General features: G+C 34.1%; 1 protein-coding gene across 2 annotated transcripts in view; it reads left to right on the top strand.

Annotated features, from left to right (window-relative positions):
- Positions 1 to 25,212, top strand: part of LOC143239733 (uncharacterized) — an 84,128-nt gene that overhangs the window by 36,890 nt on the left and 22,026 nt on the right. For both annotated transcript variants that reach the window (XM_076481159.1, XM_076481160.1), the window contains one exon: positions 8,747 to 10,254. In XM_076481159.1, coding sequence (XP_076337274.1) covers positions 8,814 to 10,254 — 1,441 coding nt within the window. In that variant the 5' untranslated portion in view covers positions 8,747 to 8,813. The remainder of the gene's footprint in view (positions 1 to 8,746; positions 10,255 to 25,212) is intronic.

Genomic DNA, 25,212 nt, shown 5'->3' on the forward strand with positions numbered 1-25,212 from the left:
GGATGACCTGATAAGTTAATGCTTGAAATAAGTTGTCTTTTGAAAACGCTGAATTCTGAGACATATGATGCAGTATGTGATGCCGAGACTTATGTTTCAGTACTTGACACCATAAGGTACTTAGGTGAGGAACAAAGTGATGTCTTGTAAATGATTGTTACTTAGTTGTGCCACTTAGATAATCTTGTGGAAAATCAAATGACATATTTAAGTAAAATCGAAACTTAAAAGAATAAAGCCATGAGAGTTTACATGTTTGTGATCTAAGAATATAACATTATATGGGAAGACTTTTCTGAGCATGCTTATTAATTAAGAAGAGAGTTTCATCAATAACTTCATATGAAGTTATTAACAATCCCATTACATGCCATACGAACCTCTGGAATGCCTGTTCTGTGATTGAGGCTGTACTATGGTAAATGATTTGAGGTTAGTACAAATCAATTAATGGAGCCAAAGAATCTGCCAGAGTAGTTATTGTGTCTGTTTCTGCCCTTGAGTATTATCAATAATTAGCAAAACCATTAAAGTAAAACGGTAAAGTTGAATAACAGGTATAATGCTTCAGTTGCTGCTAAATATAGCGATATATCCTTTAAAGTTTCCTGTATAAACAAGGTTATCCAGCATATAATGCAATAGCTCCACTACCTTAGCAGATGGAAACGGAGAATGTGCTCACATCTTGGCCAATACGACAGTAAAGGAAGGAATGTTGAGGGAAAGCTATAGCTATTACTGCTCTATGCACTTTCAACTAGCTGAACTTGAGTAGGGTTTGGCCAAAGTCAGGTCTTGTACCCAAAATATGGTGGCTTGTGCAGACAACAGTAGATGTGTGCCTGTAAGGATATATGGGTGTTAAATGACGTGTATTTGACATTGGAACAGCCAGTGGCTAACTCAGCCTTGCTATACATAGCACTGAAAGTGCTATTTTGACCAGTTACATGAGCTTTATTTTGGAAAATGGTATGACTAGAAAAACAACTATTAAGTAAAACAGATATCCCGTTTGAAACTATGTTACCTCAGTGACATTGGTTGTTACCATTGTTTTGGTTTTTGAGTTTTTCATTGAATTTAAAAGAAGAATAAATATTATTTCGATGAACAAAATGAGACATCCTTATATAGGTAGTGCTGTTACATGTCTGATTAACTTTGGTTTACACACGTTTTTGGTTTTTGCACGTTTACACTCACCAATTTTGTATTGAGTTTGTCATTCTGTAAATAGTTTTTCTTTAGGTGTTCTGAATGCTCAGAATGACCTGTGGTACACTGTAAGTTTTATTCTGTATTGTATATATTTATGTAGTTGACTGGTTTTAATTTTATACTGTATATCTTAGCAACATCTGATTACTTATCAATTTTATCTCGATAATTGTTATTAAATTAATCCTTTTCTATTTAAGTTAATTTGCATAAAACTGTCTTTAGTATAAACCACATAGGATTTCACATTCAGTAAACTTTTTGTTTCGTTACATTCATTCATTTCCAGGTGACATGTTTAATATGATAATACATACATTATTTTATAGAGCATAGTTTACGTTTATTTCAATTGTGAAATAAACTTTGTCTTTGCGTTAATTAATTCCCTTAGAATTTCCTATATTTTTAATACTAGGATCAATCTCATCGTTGATTTTATTTTAATACTTCAATTTTGGATTAATTTGAGGATCAAATAGTTAACTTCAGCTAATTTGCTTAGATTATATAATTTCCTACCAAGCTACTGCTACTAGGCTAAGCTCGGTGACTATTTCTATGTTACTATAGTTATGCCATTAGTTTTAATACGACGTAGTGAATGGTAGTTTTTAACTCAGACTTTCTTGTGGTAAAAAATACAATTTTGTGCTCTTTATATTATATGAAAAGAAATGTAAGAGGAGAAATAAATAAATGATTACAATTCTTTTATAGCAGTCTATCTTATGAACGATTGTAGATTGTAATGTAACATGTCTTTAGTTCAGGTAAAGGAAGAGTTACCTGACACGTAACTGTAGTTTGGTTTATTTGCTGTTAGCACACAGGTACACGATGCGTTCGTTCTCTGCCATCCACAGGTATTGAAACTCGACTTTTAGTGTCGTAAGCCTACAGAGTTACCACTGAAGAGGAGTTGTAGGTTGAGTACAAATTAATGTGGTTTAGTTTAAAGGATTTAGTTTGTGTTTCATTTTTGCGATATAAAATTCATATTTATTTAGGTATAGATGTATGTAAAATGTTATTATGTGTTATTAACGTGTTTTGTAGAACTACTACGTGAGCTCAATTCTAAATACAGCTGTAGAAAAGCACTTGATTAATTACAGATCTATGTTGGAGTTTGCTTAAGTTTATTTTTTTATACATGAACAAGTCATAATCTACCTTCAAGATTATACTTATGACATCATACTTTTAAGTGAGACTGATACGTTAACTCCTACAGTCTATAACATCATATCACATGATGACCTAGAGGTTGTACAGTCATTGCAAGTATGACACAACAACATTTGTCATGAATAGTATGACAGCTCTCAGAAACTGTAACCAAACCATCCAGATAGCTAAACTGACGTTACTTTCCTATATCAAATTATCACATGCTGAAGATTGGATGTTCCTATCAGACTTGTCCAACTATATTCCTTACTTTGAGTGGCATTTCCATCTGGAGTAGTGAACATAATATTATCAGTGATCGCCTCATGTAAGGTTTACATGAAGATATATTGGTATAAATAGTTAAGAAATCTATACAAGGATTCTTAACTTTCTGATAGTATCTTTACCTTCAAACATCTCTCCACCATCGAATGAAATCAAGATAACAATTTATGCAGTACTGATAGACAGTAGGAATGACACACAACTAGGTAAGATTAAAAAAGATACAAAACGCCTGCTTAAAACTGGTCAAGTGCACTTCAGCAACTTCTATCATGTCCTTTTTTTGCACCTCACAAGTTTAAGCAGCGTTGCAGAATATCAACACAGATTGGAAACATAATTATTCTCTAAATTATTGTATCGCAAAGTTCATGCATTCCATTACCGAATCTACAACGTTTTCGGTTGGAATAGTCCAAATTTATAACAACCCCATAGACATTAATCAAGCAGAGAATTGCCTAAACTACACCTCATGAAACAAGATGGGTGAAAAGAAACTGCAGCTATTATTTACATCATTTGTTACCACAAAATTATGGAAGTCCCATGTGAAATAAACATATGGTGCAAGACGGATCGTTAGAAATCACCATTTACAGAAGTAGTAGGAATATGGCAAATGACGAAGCACCTACTTGAGGAACCATGGTGGACAGTCATCTGTATTCATACTTACAGATGGGCCCTTCATCTTAGATAATATAATATGTGTTTTTACATTCATAATTTCTTGGAGAAACAACATTCTGCATAATAAAGGTGGAGCATTTAAGCTTCCCTTAAAGATGGAATTGTAAACAATAAAACATGGTCATCTCTAGATTGCTAAAAAGCAACGCTCTCTAATTGGTCAGTGTAATTAACATAATATTTGCAACTGGTTTACAAGTATTACAGTATAGAATTCTGAATAGTTAGTTCCCATATAAGCAGAAAGGAAGTCAACTGCAAGTTAAGATGGAAACCTGGCAGTGTATTCCAGACTATACAGGGATTAAGATTGCAAAGTCTCTAGAACCATTGAAAGAATATTGACCTCCTTGGCACTAGTAAGGCAGAAACGGCATCCGTGAAAAGTCGTCAGCGAACATCGTTTTAAACTTATGTTGAGTATCTCTATTACTGTCTACATTCATTTTATTCACTTACAAACAAGTCTTCCATTCTTCATTGTTATTTCGTTAGTTTGTACTTACCTCTCCAATGTTATCTATGAATGTTAAAAAAGTGATCATAAAATTGAAAATATATTTTATTCCTTATTTAAATTTCTTTAAAAAAGTGTGTCAGAAGATCACTCAGTATGAAAGTTGAATTGCATTAATATTCAATGTATACGAACAGTTAGTTGTATTATAATGCCTGTGCTACTGCAGTAGTGTATAACTGTATAATTCTGTTACAACGCTGGAGATGTTTAACATCCACATGTTTGTTTTATAGCAAGTTAATGACCGTGTGATAATCTAATGTCTCTAAGAGAGAATAATTGTTGGGATTATTATACAGAGAGTGTTGGGCATGATATGTTATTAGAGGAAGCCTTAGATGAGAATCCGTACATCTGAGTTCTCAGAACAGCTTATATCATACTTCCAGCCAGTCTGGAGATATTCCCTGCCCCATAAAGGGAAGGCTGTGGCTACATTATGAATGCCATTGTATTAAAGTTAGGTATATATCTTGGTATGGTAAACAGAATAACAAACAAGATTAATTAAGATTCGCAACCTCCTTTTTAACACTTCCAAATTATGGGCTAGTTTGTTGAGTTTTGGTTTGATTAAATACCAGATGACGATTTCCACGTACAGTGGGTGTTTTATGGAAGGTTGACTGACCTAGCTATTTTTTACAGAAGCTTATTACAGTAGAATTTGTAGTGTCTGACAACATAATAATTCCCATCAATCTGAGTGCCATAAAAATGAAGAAAGAATAATGAAGGATTTCAAACGTTGTCTTATAAAGTACAGTTAAGCCTCAGTATGCAAAACGTGTTTTAATATTTTCTTCAGATGCTTTAAAGCAAAATATCACGTGAGACGAATTCTTGTTACTGAAAAAGAATTCCTTAAACCACAAATTTTGTATGTTCCTTCGAGGATATAATTCGAGGAGCTCAAATGTTTGTCTTGTTATTCTTGATGAAGAGAAACGCACTTGGAGTAAAAATATATTTCAGGATGGCTGGTATGGGTATTAACACTTTTACCAAAATAAACCAGAGAAGAACGTTTCGTCCTACTTAGGTCACCTTCTTTATTTTGTAAAAGTGTTAACACCCATACCAGCAGTCCTGAGATACATTTTTATTTTGTCAGTTACTCACATGTTGTTTTCTGTACATACAAACCTGCAAACGTTTTTTTTTTACGTGCTGGAAAAGAAAATGAAAACTTGTTTTAACGTCAGTGAAAAAGTATGTGTTATATTGAGCACAGCTGAAAGGTAGAGGCAAAGTCAAAGCTTGTCCATCTCTACTGTCGTTTAAGGTAGGTATATAAGCAGAACTTATGATAGTTCCAAACTTGTTCAGGCGTGCGACTCGTAATCTGAGGGGCGCGGGTTCGCATCCCCGTCGCGCCAAACATGCTCGCCCTTTCTGCCGTGGGGGCGTTATAATGTTGTCAATTCCACTATCCGTTGGTAAAAGAGTAGCCCAAGAGTTGGCGGTGGGTGGTGATGACTAGCTGCCTTCCCTTTAGTCTTACACTGCTAAATTAGGGACGGCTAGCACAGATAGCCCTCGAGTAGCTTTGTGCGAAATTCAAAAACAAACAAACTTATAATAGTTTAATTGTTTCGATTGTTTTCTTTTGTACATCGGCTACGTTTTTAAACCAACACTCAATATATAAAGTCAAACATAATGTGGTTTTGTTTATTTAATTTCAGATCTTTGTTGTTTTTTCTACTTTTCCAAAATCAGTAAGCTCATTTCACATACAGACAGCTGAAATATGGAAAATAAGTGTTTGTACACGTTTTTACAGATATGCATAAAAAATAGGTTTACTAGCTAAGGGTGGATCCAGAATAGCGTGGGTGTACTATAGAAATACACCAAGTCTGACATCTAGGGATTTATCCAGAAAGGTAGCTGTAAGAATGGCACTTTAGAAAGATGCCAGACCTACCAAGATTGGGCGCATCTCTCAGGTCATCTCTTAAGTAATGTCCGATTTTAGGTTCAGAAAAAGAGAAAGGATTTCAAACGTTTTTAATATTATTTATTCAATAATGCATGTTCCATTATTATTAATTACTTCCTGCCAACGATTCACAAGTTTCTGAATGGCACTTATATAAAATGCTTGGGATTTGGAGGACAAAATGTAGAGATGGTAGTTTTGACATCTTCATGTGTTCCAAGCTCTTTTCCATCAAGATAGTTCTGAAAACTTCGGAATAGAAGATAATCAGATGAGACAAGGTCTGAAGAATAAGGAGGATGTGGAAGTTTTACTCAGTCTAGCTCTTCAATCTTTGCAGATATAATCCTTGCTGTGTGACGCTGCACATTATTCTGGTGTAACACAACACCCTTACGACTGATCAAAGCAGGCCTCTTTTCTTTCAGTGCAACATTCAAGCGCTCTAACTGTTGACAATAGAAGTCTGATGTAATCGTGAAATTGAGTGGCAGCAACTCAAAGTGGATCACACCAACAATATCTCACCAAATGCTTAACAAGACTTTCCTTGGGTTGAGATCCATTTTGGGCTGTGTTTTAGCCAGTTTATCTGCACTGATCCATTGTCTGCTGCACTTAACATTTTTATAAAATATTCATTTTTGATCTCCAGTCACTAACCTCTCCAAAAAAGGTGAGTTACATTCACGAAAGTACAGAGAAGTGCATATGTCCACTCTTGTTCTAAGGTTGGCTTGTGACAACTCATGAGGGGGGGCATTTTTCAAGTTTTGACACCTTTCCAAGCTTTTGCAGATGATAGTGACCTGTTGAATGGGTTAAATTAAGTTTCTGTTCTAGTTCTTCAACTATTACAGCACAATCTTCATCAAGTGGAGCCAGCAGCAAGTTAGCATTAAACTCAACAGAACGACCTCAACGTGGTGCATCACCTAAGGTGTAATCACCTGATCTGAACTTCTGAAACCACCTTCGGCATTTTCTTTCATTGAGAGAACTTGCACCGTAAACACCTTGAATGTTTCATGTAGTTTCTGCTGCACTGTTGCTTTTAAAACTCATAAAGCATTATATACCTAATGTGCTTCTCAGACACGTCCATCTTCGTAAAAGTTTATTTGATTAATGATCTGAAAAAGTGGAGTTGGGTTGGCTTCTTTTATTTTTCTGAACATTTTTTATTCACGTCCTACTACATATTTTAGTCATTAAAGCCTTCTACAAAGACAGAAATGATTATGCACTTTCTGTATTAAATTTTCGTACATTACTTATGGGATGACCTAGTAGAATGATGGTGGTGGTAGCGGTACTGGGATGATACTAAAGAAAGGCACCAGCTTTTCCAAGTTGGGACGGATCCAGAATGATAGTAGTAGGAGGGATACTTTAAAAAGACACCAGTTCTACCAAAGTGGGACGGATCCAGAATGATAGTAGTGGGGGTGGTAGTTTAGAGAGGCACCAGGTCTACCAAGGTGGGACGGATCCAGAATGATAGTAGTGGGGGTGGTAGTTTAGAAAGGCACCAGGTCTTCCAAGGTGGGACGTATTCAGAATGATAGTAGTGGGGGTGGTAGTTTAGAGAGGCACCAGGTCTACCAAGGTGGGACGGATCCAGAATGATAGTAGTGGGGGTGGTAGTTTAGAAAGGCACTAGGTCTACCAAGATGGGACAGATTCAGAATCATAGTTGTGGGGTTGGTACCTTAGAAAAGAGTCTCAACAGTCAACCGAAATGGTAAGCTTTATGGATGAATATCGCATGGAATTCAATAAATTCAGGTGAGCCCACTTCAACAGCAATGATTTGAAACATTGTATAGTATACCTGTAAAATCTTAAATAGTTTCATCTTTGATAAAAGTTAATATACAATGTTATTCCTATCCACACAGTAAATATACCTTAAACACAGTTTTGAGTGGAAAATCTAAAAAAAAAAAAGTTAAGCTCTTTATTTTTACACTTCTACACTTTTATACAGTTTTCTATTCATAAGTTTCTTTAATTTGAATTTCGCGCAAAGTTACTCGAGGGCTATCTGTGCTAACAGTCCCTAATTTAATAGTGTAAGACCAGAGGGAAGACAGCTAGCCATCACTACCCACCACCACCAACTTTTGAACTACTTTATTACCAACGAATAGTGGGATTCACCGTCACATTATAACGCCCCCACAGCAGAAAGGACGGGCATGTTTGGTGCGATGGAGATTCGAACCCGTGACCCTTAGATTACGAGTCGAACGCCTTAACCCATCTGGACATGCTGGGTGCTATTTATAAGTAGTTATTAACAAGGTGTAATGCATTTTAGGCCTCCATACTTCAGTATTAAATTAATCTTTTTTGTATTCTGAAATAGTTCTTTATCGTGACGTAAGTAGGTATAACTAAATTAGATTTTTTACTCCTTACTGCATCATTTATGTAACTCTTGAAACCAAGTGCTTATGTACAAAATTAACAATTAACAATGGTATTATGTGACGGGGATTCGAACCTACGACCCTCGGTTTACGAATCGAGTTAATTAACCACCTGGCCATGCCGGACCCCTACCACTATGTCATTGAAGGGGGCGATCTTAAGTGTAGCTTAGCCAAATGTATAGCGTCACCGTAACTTCGTTGTTTAAGTTTTATTTAGAATATAAGTCAAATAAATAAACATAAATATAAGAAATATCCAGTATAAATCTTGCAATGAATAATTGTTTTAATAAACCGTATGAAGGATAAGTCCGTCAACATTCCAAGAACCTAACAAAATAATATTTTCTTCATATGGTATGTGCAACCAGTTGATTTTCAACTCATTCACTCTCAACAAGACATTAAATTAAAAAGAAATAAATCCTACACTTAGATAACTGTAAAATGAATTTTTTTTTCCAGAATTTACCTGGAGTTGGATAGCTGTATTAATATTGAGGGACTGATATTAGAACTGCTTACAATATTCATGGCAAGACAACTTTATGAAACAGCTTTCGATAGCAAAGTTCGGCAAGAAGCGGAGGAGATTGATAAATTAGCCCAAAGCCCAGTATTATCAGAGATTAGTAGGAGAAGACACAGCTCTGGACCTAAGTCAGGCTCTGCCCCATCTTCCACCAGCGGGTCGTCTTCTAATACACCTACCCACCAGCCTTATGTTCTAATGAGAGAGGGACATTGTCAGGCACTTCCTCAGTTTCTTCACGCTGGTAAAAAAAAGGTAACTTTGATACGTCATAACTCTTCTTCTTCGCCTTCTGTTTCGTGTCACAGAAGAACAGGTTCGCCTAATTTATCTCTTTATATTAAAGGAGAAGACTTCGAATTGAAAAATCGAGGGACAAGATATGCTAGTGACTCTTCGTTTTTAGATAAGACAACGTGGACAAAATCGTATAATAATGAATGCTTACTTCCCGCTAACGTCATTAGCCAGAGGAAAGCAATAGAGAACAAATTAGGGTCTGGTCAGAAAAACAACGGTCTAAAACCACTTAATTTTCAAAAGGAAAAGTCAGTACTATTTCCTACATTTTCGGGTTCATTAGATCGTAGAATCCTTAAAACAGCTAAAAAGAACCAAACTTCCGCACTCTCGGTGGTTAATAATGCTTTGAATAATAACCATTCTTTAAATGAAGTTGTTACTCTTACATCCATGCGCTTCGACAATAAGAATACTGAAGATCAAAACAAAATGATTAAGAATTTTAGTGAGGATTTAGATTCTTCAAAGCTTCTTAATTTAAGTGAACAAATAAAAGTTTTTAGTTCAAATTTTGATAAGGATTCTTCCACAGTTAGTCCTAAAGAACCATTGAACAATACCAAGTTGTTTCCAACCTACAAACGAATTAATATGATGAATGGTCAGGAAGTGACGAAACAGTTGTCAAATCTGGCCTCAAAATCTTGTGGAAATAGTCATTTATTGACGGTCAGTCAAACGGTATCAGAAATATATTCACCAATAAGTGTCAACTGTCAAAACTCAAAGTCCTCACAAGACCAGCGATTACTGTGGAATGTATCAGAACTAAAATTAAAAAGTGAAGGTTCAGAACCTTTAAAAGAGAATACCGTTGTGGATGAAAATAACCAAATTAAGGTGGGTGAAAGTTATAAGCAATCACGGAAAGTTGAGAATCTGCTTAAAAATGATGCTAATTTTACCAATCTAAGAAGGAAAGAAGACATTGAGAAAAACTCCTTGGATAAAAGTACTGGATTTCAAGAAAAATCTATTACAAGGCCCAAACGACCAGGATCCCTTCCGATTCCTAGTTTAGCAACAGTATCTCCACCAGTAGCTGTAAAAGGTCAACAGAATCAAGCTCCCAAAGCCAGCTCTACACAGAATGATAAAGACAACATTTGTAGCAAACCACCCACATCAAAAGCTTCAGGTGTGCTTAGATATAAGTATTTAAGTAGAGTAAAAAAGTATTAAATATTAATAATTTTCTTATCAATTTTTTGAAATTTTAAAAGCACTAACAAGGACATTAATCTGATTATATATATTTAATTAGAAGGTGAAGCGGATAGAAAGAACACACGAGTACTCATACTTTGGTAGATATTTCACTCGTAATTTCTTTTACAGAATAAATCACAACTTATACCTTATATAAAATTATTGACGAAAGACGTGCACGTATTAATGTCATAATGTTTAGGAACGTATTAGGAAAGTATAATTAACATAATAATTCATTTAAAATCTTGATCTACTTTATAATATACAGATATTTGTTATGAAAAACTGTTTATTCAGATTAGTTATAAATATAATCATACTTTTTAATTCTTTAAATTGTTTTGAACATGATAATGATTGAAACTTTAAGTGGTTAAAACCTATGAGTCATCAACTCTTTGGTTGATGTGGATGTTAAATCCCTGTAATTTTTGTTGGATAATAAGATTAGCTGAGTTTCTATATCCTACTCGTGGATAATTTTAACGTTATTATGAAGCAGGTAAACATAAACAAATGATAGAACTGTTTGATGGACACTGGATATTAAAATAAAACAAAAACTTTTATATTAAGGTACATTTCACAAATAATGCGCCATATGCATTGTTAATTAGATTATTTATTGATTATGAGATACTAATGTTATTTTGTTCTCTTAATTTGTGTTCCTGTCTCTGAAGAAGGTTTGGTTGTAAAGGTTTAAAATTTTCGCGCAATGCCATACAAGGCTTATTTGTGTATAGCAGTCTCTAATTTTGGACTGATAGACTAGAAAGGCAAGCTAATCATCCACACCCACCATTGACTATTTTTAGCTGAATAGTTGTATTTGACCCTCACTGGTATAGCACCCTATAGCTCTAAAGTTCATAGCACATTTTTCAGAAGATGCGAAGCGAACCATGAACTCTTGGATTAAGAATCTGGACACACTACTTACTAGGCCATGCCTTATTCTTCAAACAAGGATACTAATCAGTCTGTAAGGTGTGAGTGTAGGATATAACAGAAAAATATATGTTGTAAGTAACATCCATTTTATTTCATGAATAGTTGTCGATTTTTTCAAACCAAACTGAGAAATACTACAACGTTTCTCTGTACTGATAGTGTGCTTTAAATACGGAGTGTTCACAAGACCATGATAGTATCTTACCAATACATTAGTAGCAGTAACATATCACCTGGGCTTTAATTGTTTGCAATATTAAGGCGAGTAAATCTAAGGAAAATTGGGGGAGGGTATCAAATCCAATACAACTAATAACTACAAGTTGAATTACCTACACACGTACTGGGCAGGTTGACAAACCCCAAACAGAGGACATTTCGAGAACAAGGTTTGAATGACATAAGAATTGAAAATGTTAAAAGCCAACTTGTTAAAGTGAGTATTGGAGTATCAATACTGTTTGACAATGGGTAACATTAATAAAATATAGAATATTCTTTTAGCATACTTTTTGCCAAATTCACGAAGGATCATCGTATCTTAATAGCCTTTTTCACCAAACACCATTTACAAGATTTCAGTGGAGACTGCAACTAAAACTATCAGATTAAATTATTGTCACGCGTATCACTAGGTGCTCGTCATTTGTTTGAAGATAGATCTTGAAAAAACATTGGTGAATTTGAAATTAATACATAAGAATGCTCTGAAATTTAGGGCATTAATTTTAAATCTGGAATTATGATATAAAATAGTCCAGCTTCTCATCCTGGCTGAAAAATGCTCAGAATACACGAGTAGAAGATTAGTTGTACTAAGTACCAAAAGATACATCATGAAGTATGGAAGTTAACAATAAGGCTCTATCGTCATCAGTTTTGATTTACCTCAATGGAAGTTAACAATCAGGCTCTGTCGTCATCAGTTTTGATTTACCTCAATGGAAGTTAACAATCAGGCTCTATTGTCATCAGTTTTGATTTACCTCAATGGAAGTTAACAATAAGGCTCTATCGTCATCAGTTGTGATTTACCTCAATGGAAGTTAACAATAAGGCTCTATCGTCATCAGTTGTGATTTACCTCAAGGATCATTACTAGTCCTCTTCATCATTTACACTTGCTTTGAAAGCCAAACCAGATGCTGTGAGTTAACAATCATTGTCATCATTGTTGTGTACAGCAGATGCACTTGTGAAACTAAAATCAAACGCATGATGCAACTAGCCCTGAGTAGATGAGCGTTCCTGGAGACTGGCTACTGAATTTATGTGCTCACGCGTGATTTACTCCTGATAAACAATGTTAAATCTAATGATCCTTTCTTATTTTTCAAACATTTACACTGAGAGGGGCTTACAAAAATATTTTAAGTTTATAAAACATTTCCTCCCTGAAATCAGGTTGAAACATGTATGTCTAATGGAGTAATTGCTTTTTAACGCACACAGATCTATTTATTACAGACTGTGAAAGTGTTTCAAGAAAGTCAAACCCCGCATCTGGTTTTTCTGAGTGATGTCTATTCACAAGCAATCTTCATTATTGGTTATGATCTAGCCATGTAGAGAAGATTCCCAAGGTGAAAGAGGGTGATATCCAACTTTGATGGAACATTAGATCTTTTGGTGCCCACATTTTATCTTCTTACTTCATGTCTGGAGGCAATTCTCTTGCTTTTTTATATCATCATTTCAAATAATTGTAGCTAGAACTAAAATCAGTTATTATATTGCATGATTTCAACCAACTGTCCATTGAGTTATAGCCTGGTTTCTGTAAATAATTCACTTTTTATCTTAACTGAGGCAGTTTCGTGATTTTTATCTTCGATGCATTGTGTCCTTAGTTTATTGTTTGTTTGTTTTTGAACTTCACACAAAGCTACTCGAGGGCTATCTGTGCTAGCCCTCCCTAATTTAGCAGTGTAAGACTAGAGGGAAGGCAGCTATTCATCACCACCCACCGCCAACTCTTGGGCTACTCTTTTACCAACGAATAGTGGGATTGACCGTCACATTATAACGCCCCCACGGCTGAAAGGGCGAGCATGTTTGGCGCGACCGGGATTCAAACCCGCGACTCTCGGATTACGAGTCGCACGCCTGAATACGCTTGGCCTTGCCGGGCCACGCATGGTTTATTGTTAATGGTTAAGTCTTCATAGTATCTAATAAGATGCTTATATTTTTTTCACACTTGCAGGAGATTGATTTCTCCTTAACATGTGGGAGAAGTTTCTGTTGTTTGGTATTATGTCTTTTAAAGTTGCAGTTGAAAGAATGCAACGTCCCCTACAATCTCGTACCCATTCACACTCTAGTGTCTAAGAAATATGCTCAGCAACTTTCAGTTGCAAATTCTCTTTGTTAACCTGAATATGAACTACGAAGGTTGAAACGTTGTTCTGTACTTTATTTTGATTAAAGTTTCGGTACCAATACCAGCCGTCTTTAGAATACATTTTTACTTTAAGTGGGTTTGTTATCATCATGAGTTGAAATACCTCTTGTCATATAGTTTATTTCATCTTCTTTGGATAAAACTTGCCTGATTAACTCTTTCCACACTGGAGGAATGCCATGAACTTCCGTTTAAGTATATTTTTCTCATAACAGAAATAATTCAATTACGTGAAGATAAGAAGAGTCTTAATAATGTAATTAGTGTTAGCTTAAAAAGGTATTCTAACTTGAGATAGCTTTTCTGTAATTTTTGATTTTATAAATTTTCAAAAAGTGTGATGGCGAAATACTGTTTTTTAAAAATAAAATGTAAGAATATTTTCTTTCATATTCGAACCTGATTGTATTAAATTTTTGTTCAGAAATTTTCATTTGTCAGGTGGTTAAGGCAGTCGACTCCTAATCTGAGAGTCGCGGGTTCGAATCCCCGTCACATAAAACATGCTTGCCTTTTCAGCTGTGTGGAGCGTTATAACGTGGTCATCAATTCTGGTCTTCGTTGGTAAAAAAAGTAGCCCAAGTGTTGACGGTGGATAGTGATAGCTAGCTAACTTCTCTCTAGTCTTTGCAAACTTTGGGACGGCTAGCGCAGACATCTCTCTTTGTAGCCTTGTGCAAAATTCAAACAACAAAGAAACAAATTTATGACATCCGTGATTTTTAACTGCTTTCCAGAGAGAGAGTAAACAGTCAGTAGCAACCGTTACTTGCATGGTTTATACCAACGTATTAGCGAAACTGAATATCACTCTTATGATGAACCCACTTCTTAAAGTTAGACACAAGAAGGTTGCGCCAACAAAGAAATATTAGTCGTAATTTCTTTGTATAAATGATCACAAACAACAAAAACTTACAATATTATCTAAGCGTGGCAACAAATATTTTCTCTGTTACCAAAAAATACAACTTTTTCTGAGTAGTTTAACATGCTGATTCTAAATTTTATGTTGAAAATTACTGACCGTATAGTTTTTGAGTTATGATAGATATATTTGAAATACTATCATATATCGTGAAAATAATTTGATTATGTTATTTATTCATTGAAAATTGAATTTAAGAAAGTATAATCTGCATACTTGGATAAGTTTTTTTCATGTTCCCCAATGAGCAACATGAATAGATGGCTTAGTGTTCCCCCTGTGCAAACGTATAGCTTTCAGCCTAACTTCAGCCTAAAAAGTTTCCATTCTTGAGAATGATGTCTAGTACCTAGTCCTTCCATTAGCGAATCAACATTTGTATAGAAACAGAAAGTATCTTGCATGTTGTTGTGAGAAACTAATAAAGTTCATTGCTGAAAATGAGAGTCAGTTAGTTCCCCATACTGCTTCAATAGAGACAAGTCACGAATAAGATCATTTTTGGTTCTTATTGTGTGATCAGGTGATGCAGTTTATGTTGAGGTACCATAGGAATAGCTTTACTGGATGAAGATGATTATTTCTTGTCTTCTATGCAGTACAACTTATATTTCCCAGTTTACTGGTGGATGTAGCCCTGGAAGACCATCCTCATGAGGTACTGATTCCATTGCAGATGAACTGTCTGTGTATTTAATGTATTGGTTATTTTGTCTGAATATCCAGAAACATTGGTCATACGAAGATAAGAATCAGTTAGATTATCTTTGGGCTCACGTCATATCATGGGAACTGTAAATGGCATGAGGGTCCTCTCCTTATTCAGTTACTGTGTCAAGCCAGATGTTTAAACTTTGCAACACACATGTGGAACCCAATGTCTTTCAATGTCAGTGGAGTTACATCTGAAATAATGGTAGTAAGCTACTTTTAACTTGTGTCTGTTGTTTTTCCTTTGTAAAACTGTAGTATATTCCACAAATGTAGCAGAAATTGTTTGGGTGAATTTCGCACATTGGAACTCGATTTGAATTTGAAGCAACCAGCACTTCAAATGGTTTTCTAAATAGTATTAAAAACTTATATGCAGAACTAAAGATTAGAAGGTTTAAGAAAGCAACAAAAGATGTGTAAAGTTTGATTCTTTCACCTGTACGATGCGAGAAAGAAGATTGGACTAAGTTTCAACAGTGCATCGCGGAAGGTAAAGTGATCGAAGGTGAGAGAGAGACACGTGAAGGAGAGGCATCTCACTCTGTTTCTTTTACACTCAATCGAGGAACTTTTAGAATATTCTAGTAAATTGAAAGCGTGAGAATTTCGTGTTTCTGTGGCAGAGCAGATGAGAGTGATAATGAAGAAAAAAATGATGCAATCATCAGTAGCATACAGTCAATATATTCAATCATCAGTAGCATACAGTCAATATATTCAATAATCAGTAGCATACAGTCAATATATTCAACCATCAGTAGCATACAGTCAATATATTCAATCATCAGTAGCATACAGTCAATATATTCAGAACTTTACACCAGTACAACACTGTTAGCGTCTGAAGTAATCAAGATATATTCCCTTTACCTATTAAACTGTACAGTATACTTCAATTTATACCACAAATATATTGTAGTAATCTGATTACATGGAATGTCAAATAGTGCTCGTAAAATACTGAGATATTGCAATGTCTCTAGTTCTAGAGAATGGGGTAATTTTGACTACATTGTTGAAATCAACAGAATTAAATTACCCCACATCATTTGAGGTTTCTTCAATAGTAATTTGTTTGTTGTCCAGTACTATCAAAGTGGCATCATATGAGATTTGTTAATAATGTAAGGTTTGGTAATCGTGTAAAGTTTGGTAATTATGTGAGGTTTGGTAACAGTTTTTTTTTGCTGAGAATATTCTTGTTTTACGTCAAGTTATATCTAAGACATGTAATTTATTTTTAAAAAATGTTGTTTTATTTATATATGTTGTTAGAATATGGTAAATGTTATAACATTCAATAAACAAGATATTTTGCCGACACTCGCTGAAACTAAATGAAAGTTACGTGATGTTTCCTCACAGAGGATTGGTTTAGTCTGTTTTGAATTTCGCGCAAAGCTACACAAGAGCTATCTGCGCTAACAGCTAGTTATCACCACCCACCGCCAACTCTTGGGCTACTCTTTTACCAACGAATAGTGGGATTGACCGTTACATTATGACGCCCCATGGCTGAAAGAGCGAGCATGTTTGGTGTGACGGGGATTCGAACCTGCGACTGTTGGATTAAGAGTCGAGTGCCTTATCCACCTGGCCATGCCGGGCTCTCACCGAGGAACATTTCTGTTGCTGTGAAACAAACATTTTAAGATGAAAACGTTTTCAAGAACGAGATAAACACATAAAGAAACTAAAAACATCCTAAATATATAATTGCTTCTTAAGCCTTCTAAATTTTCCATTAAATTCTGTTCTTTTTTAAGTTAAAGATACCTTTTTCAATGTAATCATAAGGTATTTCCCACAAACTTTAAGTCAGTCTACATTATGGTAAGCAGTAACTGTGGCGATTCTAAGACTGAAATTATTTACGTGCTGTGAGATCATAGAGGGCTGTGAATGAAAGTTAGTTGCTACAAAAGCACAGAAATAAAATAAAAATGTTTGGTAAAATAGAACATGAATAAACCTACTCATAAGGAATGATGCCTTAGTTTCCAGAAACCGTTCTTTCAGATGGGAAGAAAAATATTCCAAAAAATCGATAGTGCATTGTTTATTTGTCGAGCTTTATCGGAGCTGTGTGGAAATGAGAGTGAAAACGTTCTCGTTTTCATTTTTCTCTTGTTTGTTTGTTTTGAATTTCGCACAAAGATACTCGAGGGCTATCTGCGCTTGCTGTCCCTAATTTAGTAGTGTAAGACTAGAGGGAAGGCAGCTAGTTATCACCACCCACCGCCAACTCTTTTACCAACGAATAGTGGTATTGACCGCGACATTATAACGCCCCCACGGCTGAAAGAGCGAGCGTGTTTGCGCGCGACGGGGATGCAAACCTAACGACCCTCAGATTACGACTCGCACGCTTGGCCATGCCGGGCCATTCATTTTGCTTTTGCTGCAAAATTACGAAACTGTAAAATAATATTGAGTTAACTAATATTTCACTGTAGATATAATTACCATTTTGAGTTAAGTTTGATATCCAAATATGCATTTAATTCTTGAAATGCACACATATATCTAGAAAGATATTTGTGTGAAGGTCCTGGCGATGTGCTTTTTTATGTTACAGGTAAAACGTCCTTTATTGAACAGTTTACTTCTTTCTGAACAAACAGCTGTTAATTGTTTTAGTTATTTTGGATTTATTTTAGAGAGAGGGTTAACATTTTTATATTACTTTATCTGGTAATTTCGTAATTCCTCGATAATGCCTTTAGTTACTTATGTGCAATATTAAATGGTTCTATTTCCATCTTCAACTGAAAATCTTCATTTAATCACGTACACACGCTTTGTTTTACCTTAATTTGTATATCTTAGTTCACTACGGTATATATGAATAGGTGCTTTGCCAAAAAATCCATAACGTCTATTGAGCTCTGGATAAGATGATTATGTAAGCCTTTTTTACATTCGGCATGTTTGGCTAATGTCTCTACCTTACATCTTTATTCGTGAACTTAGCTTCAGAAATTATCTTCTGACATCGAGTCTCTGTTTGACTGATGCATGGTAGATGTTATGATTTCCTGTATGAAGGTTGCTTAACGTTGTTAAGACTAACCCCTCAGAATAACCTGTTCATTATTACATTCATCCACTTCAGAAATTAATTTTCAAGTGTGCTGGTATGTCTCTCTTGATGCCCTAAGTTCATATTTTGTTCATTTCTTCATTAGTTGATGCTATTTACACATCTTGTTAGTCATCACAATAACATGAATTAGAAGATGTTTATTAGCAGGTAAAGTGCTGACAAATTAGTCAAAACCGTGAATGTGGTGGGCATGTTAAGTCAGATTAAACTAGTAAGATAAAGACTTAGCCATTCTGTAGAGTTCCAACTTGACTGTTCACTGTTCTCAGCTTAAGAAAATTTATAGTGAAATGTACTGAGACAAACACTCGTTTCTCTGACTTAACTTCAAATAAACTAGGCAGTATGACACATTGACTCAATTACAACAGTCAAAATACAAGATGTATGCAGTCTTTATCACATAGTCGTCAGTAGTGTCCAGGGTGTGGGTTGCCATTTTTGGTCTTCAGTTTTCATTTTGAAAAGTTGCACAGTTGTACAACGTCATGTATATGGACTTACAATGCTTAAAACCGGATTTCGATACCCGTAGTGGGCAGACCACAGATAGTCCACTGTGGATCTTTATGCTTAACTTCAAATAACAAAACAAAAGTTTGAAAATAAAACTACTGCGAAAACAAAAAATAAACATTGCCACTATAAGTTGGGAAGTTTTTGTTTGTTTTATAAATAACGTTTCTTTTTTTATTACATGACGCTCCATTAAGTGAACCTAATATAATCAGACGATGTATATGTTAACTTAGTGAATTGTTGTTAAATGCAACAAACAACAACAACTATTAATCTGTTTACTTTATAAACCAGTAAAAATAATGTAAATAATAATAAAACGCTTTGATCTAAATAAAGAACCCCACCAGTCTCAAAGCTTAAGACGTTAAAATCCTGGTTTCGATGCCTGTGGTAAGCAAACATAGATATTTCATTGTGTAGCTTTACGTAAAGTAATAACGAAAAATATTTATAAACTGAGTTAAAATAAATAAGGAAATTATCACAAAGATAGATTTTTAATGAAATTAAATTCGTGAAACTTTACAAAATATCTATTGTAAATAAAATACAATAACTTGTTCTACTAACCTTATAAACTTATTGTTTCTTTTTTCATATGTTAATCAGTTATTTATAGTTATCATTAAGTAAGTTTATTAATCATTATTGATAATGCTACTACATCTTTCACAAATTGCAGAGAAATTTAATATATCGACCAGAGTTTTAAGCATGTAGAAAATCAATTAATCTGCAAGATTCATATGTTTTAATTGAGGCTAGATATACCTTCTATACACATGAAACACAAAAATCTGTGTGTTTGTCTGTCCGTTATCTAACTACTACTAGGTCTCTGAACCAATCTCAAACAAACTTTGTGAGATTGTAGTGTGGAATAAGGGCCATGTTACTGTAGTGTCACAACCCTTCCAACCCTGTTATTTAGCATCTCTTATATTTCACAAAGTTTAATGTTAACTACATTCATAGTAGCGTTACGTTCTTAGACTAAACAAAATCCTTATTATATTTTCTGTAACGCAGCATATATATAGTGTAGGGGAAGGCACAAAACATCTAGCTCAGAAAATACTCTAGCTCCCTCTGAGGAGGAATGCAGTGAAAAAGAATGTCCGCCACTATTGCAATAAAACATTTAATCAGTTAAAGTTTCTACTCCGACAGCTATCGTAAGGGTGATATGAAGAGGCGTTTTTGATTTGTATAGCCACTTCATAGTTTGATCCTTGACCTTACAACTACTCACCGTAAGACACTTTTGTTACCAATGGCCGTTAATTTATTAATAATGTGAAATACTGTGGAAGGACATTAACGACTGGTGTTGAAGGCAGGTAATAGAAAGCACCCCAATCGTCACCACTTTTGCCGCTACCTCTTCCTACAAAGTAATTATGTCCATCGCATGGTGTATTCATGTTTTAAATATATAGATAGTTTTTAAAATGCTATAGAAAGAAATGCTAGGTGAGGTAATAATCTGGACAAGGGACAGGTACCGTAGCTTGTGTGTGTATATATATACATAAACTAACTTACTAACACACACACACACACATGTGATAAAATACTTTAAAGGTCCAACATTGCAGAGTTAGCGTGCTTGGCTGCACGTCCGAAAGTTTGAGGATGCAAACGTTATATGAATTTTCAGTTGTAAGTGAGGAGGGTTACAACTGCGATAGTTAAGTCTACGTTTTGGTTAATGGTAACCATGGTGGTGGTGAATGTTACTAAGTGATTACCCTCATTCTGGTGAGTGGCTCGAAATTAAATACTCATTACACTCTGAAACAGAGGTTAATGCAACTGTCAATTAACTCAATTTTTGTTCACGTGCCTAACTTCTGCCCAAAGGAGGTCACCAGTGGGTAGATAGTTCCAAAGTGTGCCACTAGGGTTTATTGTTGGGACTAGTATTTTTATGGAGCAGATAGATTCAAATTGTAAAAACAGTGAGATCATTTATGCTAATCTATGTAAGAAAATATTCTATTGTGAAATTTGTTCCGAACCACAAGAAGGTGTTGTGGGTTTTGAATGTCAAGTTGCGTTTTGTTTCATAGAAATGCTGTAATTAGGATAAACTTGACACTTTCATTTACGTATAACCAACGTGTTTAACTAATTAATATTAAATGTTATGTATTACAGTTTGAATACTTCATTATCACCCATACGCTAGTTTGACTTACAATCTATATAGAGAGCTACTGTCCACGTTAGCCTAAAACGTTAACTCTCGACATATATATAGATATATCATATACAAGTATTAACTAGGGTTGTAAGTCCAAACTGAAACAGGCAGCATTACTATGTGTTCAATTTGTAGTACGAAGTGTATGGATAAGTAAAAATTAAAAGGATATTCAACGCGTTTAACTAATTGTATAGCATACTTCAAAGTTTATCTGTAAATTAGTTTAATTTTCAATCTATTCCTGAAAAAAACTGATTTTTGTATTAGAATAAAATATAAAAAAAGTCTGCGGAAATATCACGTATATTATATTAACTAACTATATTGCAGTATACTTTGAGTTTGTTATAAACACTAACATAAGAATATCAGTAACTAACTGTTAAACTTGTTTTTATGTAAAATATTCAAATTGTATTTGAATCATCTGAACTAAAAGTAGTTTTGAAATGGAACTATGTTTGTACTTACTTTAATATGAACTCTATAGTTTTGTTTCATTCATATGTCTACTTTTACCCCATTTTATTAAATTTTATATGGATATTTTGCTCCAAATATTGTGACGCTGATATAATGTTTTTTTCAGTTATTTTTTTTAAAGATCAGTCGAGTGACCTTTTGCGTTACAGCAGTCATAGTGTAAAGTCTATGACATGTTCCAGAAGTTATGAAAAAGTTGCTTCTCTATTATTGGCACGTGTGTAGTGTACGTCATGGTTTACACACGTCTTACTTTAACCTAACATTTATGTATAAGACCATGTTTCGTATCAACATAAAACATTCTAACTCAAGATCATGAGATGCATCACATTAACCAACTATAATACAGTACTGTAATTCCTGGCTATTCCTACTTAAGGTTCAAACACGATGTCTTGGGCCTCATGAACACGTAAATTTTATGTTCTTTGTAATTCATAAATAAATAGTACCCGGATGAGGACTAATAAGTTATAAAAACATTATAAATGGAATCTGAAACTGTGTTGTATTTTTCAATTTTAGGTCAAAACCTTAAACGTTTAGGTTCTCTATTGGAAATTGGATCATTAGTGAGATTGTTAATCTAGTTTTCTGTTGCACGGTGTGTTTAACGTAATTATTACAATCAATATTGTTCAGTACGCCAACTACATTTCCTTTTTAAGGAAGGCAGACGTTGGAGAGATGCCATTTCATAAGTGTTAAATAAAGCTGATTTGTGCGATGGTCGCATTTGTGAAAAGAGTCTGAATACTACAAATGTTATTAACGGTTAGACCACATTAAAACCAAATTAGTTTACCTTTAGTTCATGAAGAGTTTCATATGGAATAAAATATTGATTCAGTTGAGTTTTGGAGGTAGAATAAACCTTTTTTAGGACTTTCTTTTTTATTTTCACTTAAGTTAATCATACAATCAAACAGATTGTGATAATGTTCTAAGAAATATGTTTAAAATCTCCCTAATTAATTAGATTTGCAAAGAAAATGTAGTTTTGCGACATAAAATGTGTGTGTATATGTTTATTTATTTTTTGAATTTCGCGAAAAACTACACGAGGGCTATCTGCGCTGGCCGTCCCTAATTTAATAGTGCAAGACTAGAGGGTAGGCAGCTAGTCATCACCACCAACCGCCAACTCTTGGGCTATTATTTTACCAACGAATAGTGGGACTGACCGTCACATTATAACGCCTCTACAGCTGAAAGTGTGAACATGTTTGGTGTGACGGGTGTATGTATGATTTGATCGTCTGCAAAAGTACTTAGAATAATTAAACGAACTTGAAGATCAGTTTTAAGGAGGTTTACGTTTTTAAAATTTATATTAGACCTCAGTATTAGAAGAGGAGAATTTTTTTTTAAAATATTTATTTTGAAGCTTAATAATGCATAATTATTCTTACTTAAGTTTCAAACGTATGATTTATCATGGCACTTCATATTAAAATTAGTTCCGAGCGTCCTTACCGGGAGAGAAAAAAATATTGTGCTTGACCTAATTAATACAAGTTAAATGAATGTTAGCTGTAAAATCTATGAAACTGTGTTATTATAAATTAAATGTAATGAAAATTACGGAGTTACTTGAGATTCAGTTATGTAGTATGTTAAATGTATTACTATATTTTTAAAGTTTAAACTTAGAATGCAACATTCGAAGAAAGAATGGAATTATTTACTAATTAACGATTTATTTATCAGTTAACTTTTGAAACATTTCATTGAGATTTAGTGTTATCTTGTAATAGTTTTCGTGATTAATTGTTTTTAGTTTGTGTTTATTTTGTTACATATTACAAAATTTGACAGCGTTTTCTTTACGTGGTACTCTTCAAAGGAATTATAGAAGTAAGTGTGATTGAAAATACACGTACACAAAATAAAGTGTTAGGCAGATTAAAGCTTTTACTAATCGTAATTCGTGGATGAAATATTTAGCATAGATATATGGCTGGATCATATACATATTGCAACATTTCCGCAGAAGTACATTCGTGAAATAAAATATTGAACTGTGTAGAACCAAATTACAACGAATTTCAAAGAATAGAACCTACAACATTCTCCTTGGAATTGCATAATATCACCTTACCGTATTTTTGCAGCACCACTAGGATCGAAAGCCACTCCTAGAGCCAATTCCTCTCAACAGTAAGGAAATGATATAGGTACGAAATAGGATTTTCTGTGTTAAAACACCATTGGGATGAAAGTGTACATATCTTTTAGTGTCATTGAAAGATAATAATCTAATATTTAAAGCTGCTGAAGGCCTGAAAGCTAAAAATTAATACTTATAGATCGGGGGCTATTTTGATGAAAAACACGTTAAAACTAATTGAAATAACTGAAAATACATTAAGCCACATATTTGGCAATTTTTCCTGTAAGTTCCAATGGAATTTTATGCTGTTTCTTCCTAAAAGGATTCATTTGGAAGCCACATTCCTAATCTGTAATGAGTCTATTAAAGGTTTGTCAAGACGCTTGGTCAAATTTGAATTTGTACTCCTGCGCTAAAGATCTTAATAAATAAATGGACAACACAGGTCCTGGAACATACGCTTTATACTTGATTTAGTGATAAAACAGTACGTATTTAATACAATAAACAAAAACAACAGAAGGTATAAGGTGTTGTTAGAAACTATTGTTGGAATGATGCTACGTTTCTTTTAGTAAACAATTTTTCTTAAGTCTTTATGCTAATATTTCTTGATGTTAACACAAAATTGCATAAAACGTCACTTACAAAATGAATATATTTTTTAAAAGTTAAAGTTGCACGATTTATAAATTATTTCGAATTATTTGACGTCAGAGAGAAATCAATTTCTAAAATTGTCTTGATTCGTGTACATTTAGTACGCTGTTAGAATACAACTTATAGTCTAAAGACACTAGGTAAATAATACGAAGAAATTCGGCCACATGGTAATCATAATATTATAGGGATAATATACATAATGAGACAACGTTACGAGATATTCCTCTTTATCTGTTTTGGTGATGAATGTTTATATCACAGAATCCGTGAATACTTAGTTTGCAATAATCAGTAACACGAAGATTAACTTGAATGCGTTAAATTTAATCAGCTACGTGAAAACTTTATAATCTTGTGAATCACCAAGCTTCACGATACTTCTATTACTAGAATGTTTAACATGTTTAACTGTGTTAACAATGGTGATTATATGTTAATGTAGAATTGAGGAAACATCAGTTTATTTTTCACGGTATTATTTTTAAATTTTAGGTTATCATAGATATGGATGAGAATTATTATTTTAGCAATTAAAACTTGAGAAATGTTCATTGAGAAGTAGTTTCATTGCAACCTTTAGTTTGACGTAAATAATCGTATTGCGCTGAATATATCAAATGTTGTCTCATACTTTTTTTCATTTTCGCTAGACTTCTCTTACATAATGTTATGCGAAGTAAGAACTTGTGGTATTGATTTGGGTTCCTTCATTGTACGGATGACGTCAAGAATTTTTGTTTCGTAATTTCTGCAAACGATTTTAAGAACAAAAAGTATTAATTTTT

Source organism: Tachypleus tridentatus, chromosome 2 (genome assembly GCF_004210375.1).
Source record: "Tachypleus tridentatus isolate NWPU-2018 chromosome 2, ASM421037v1, whole genome shotgun sequence".
Classification (NCBI taxonomy): Eukaryota; Metazoa; Arthropoda; class Merostomata; order Xiphosura; family Limulidae; genus Tachypleus; species Tachypleus tridentatus.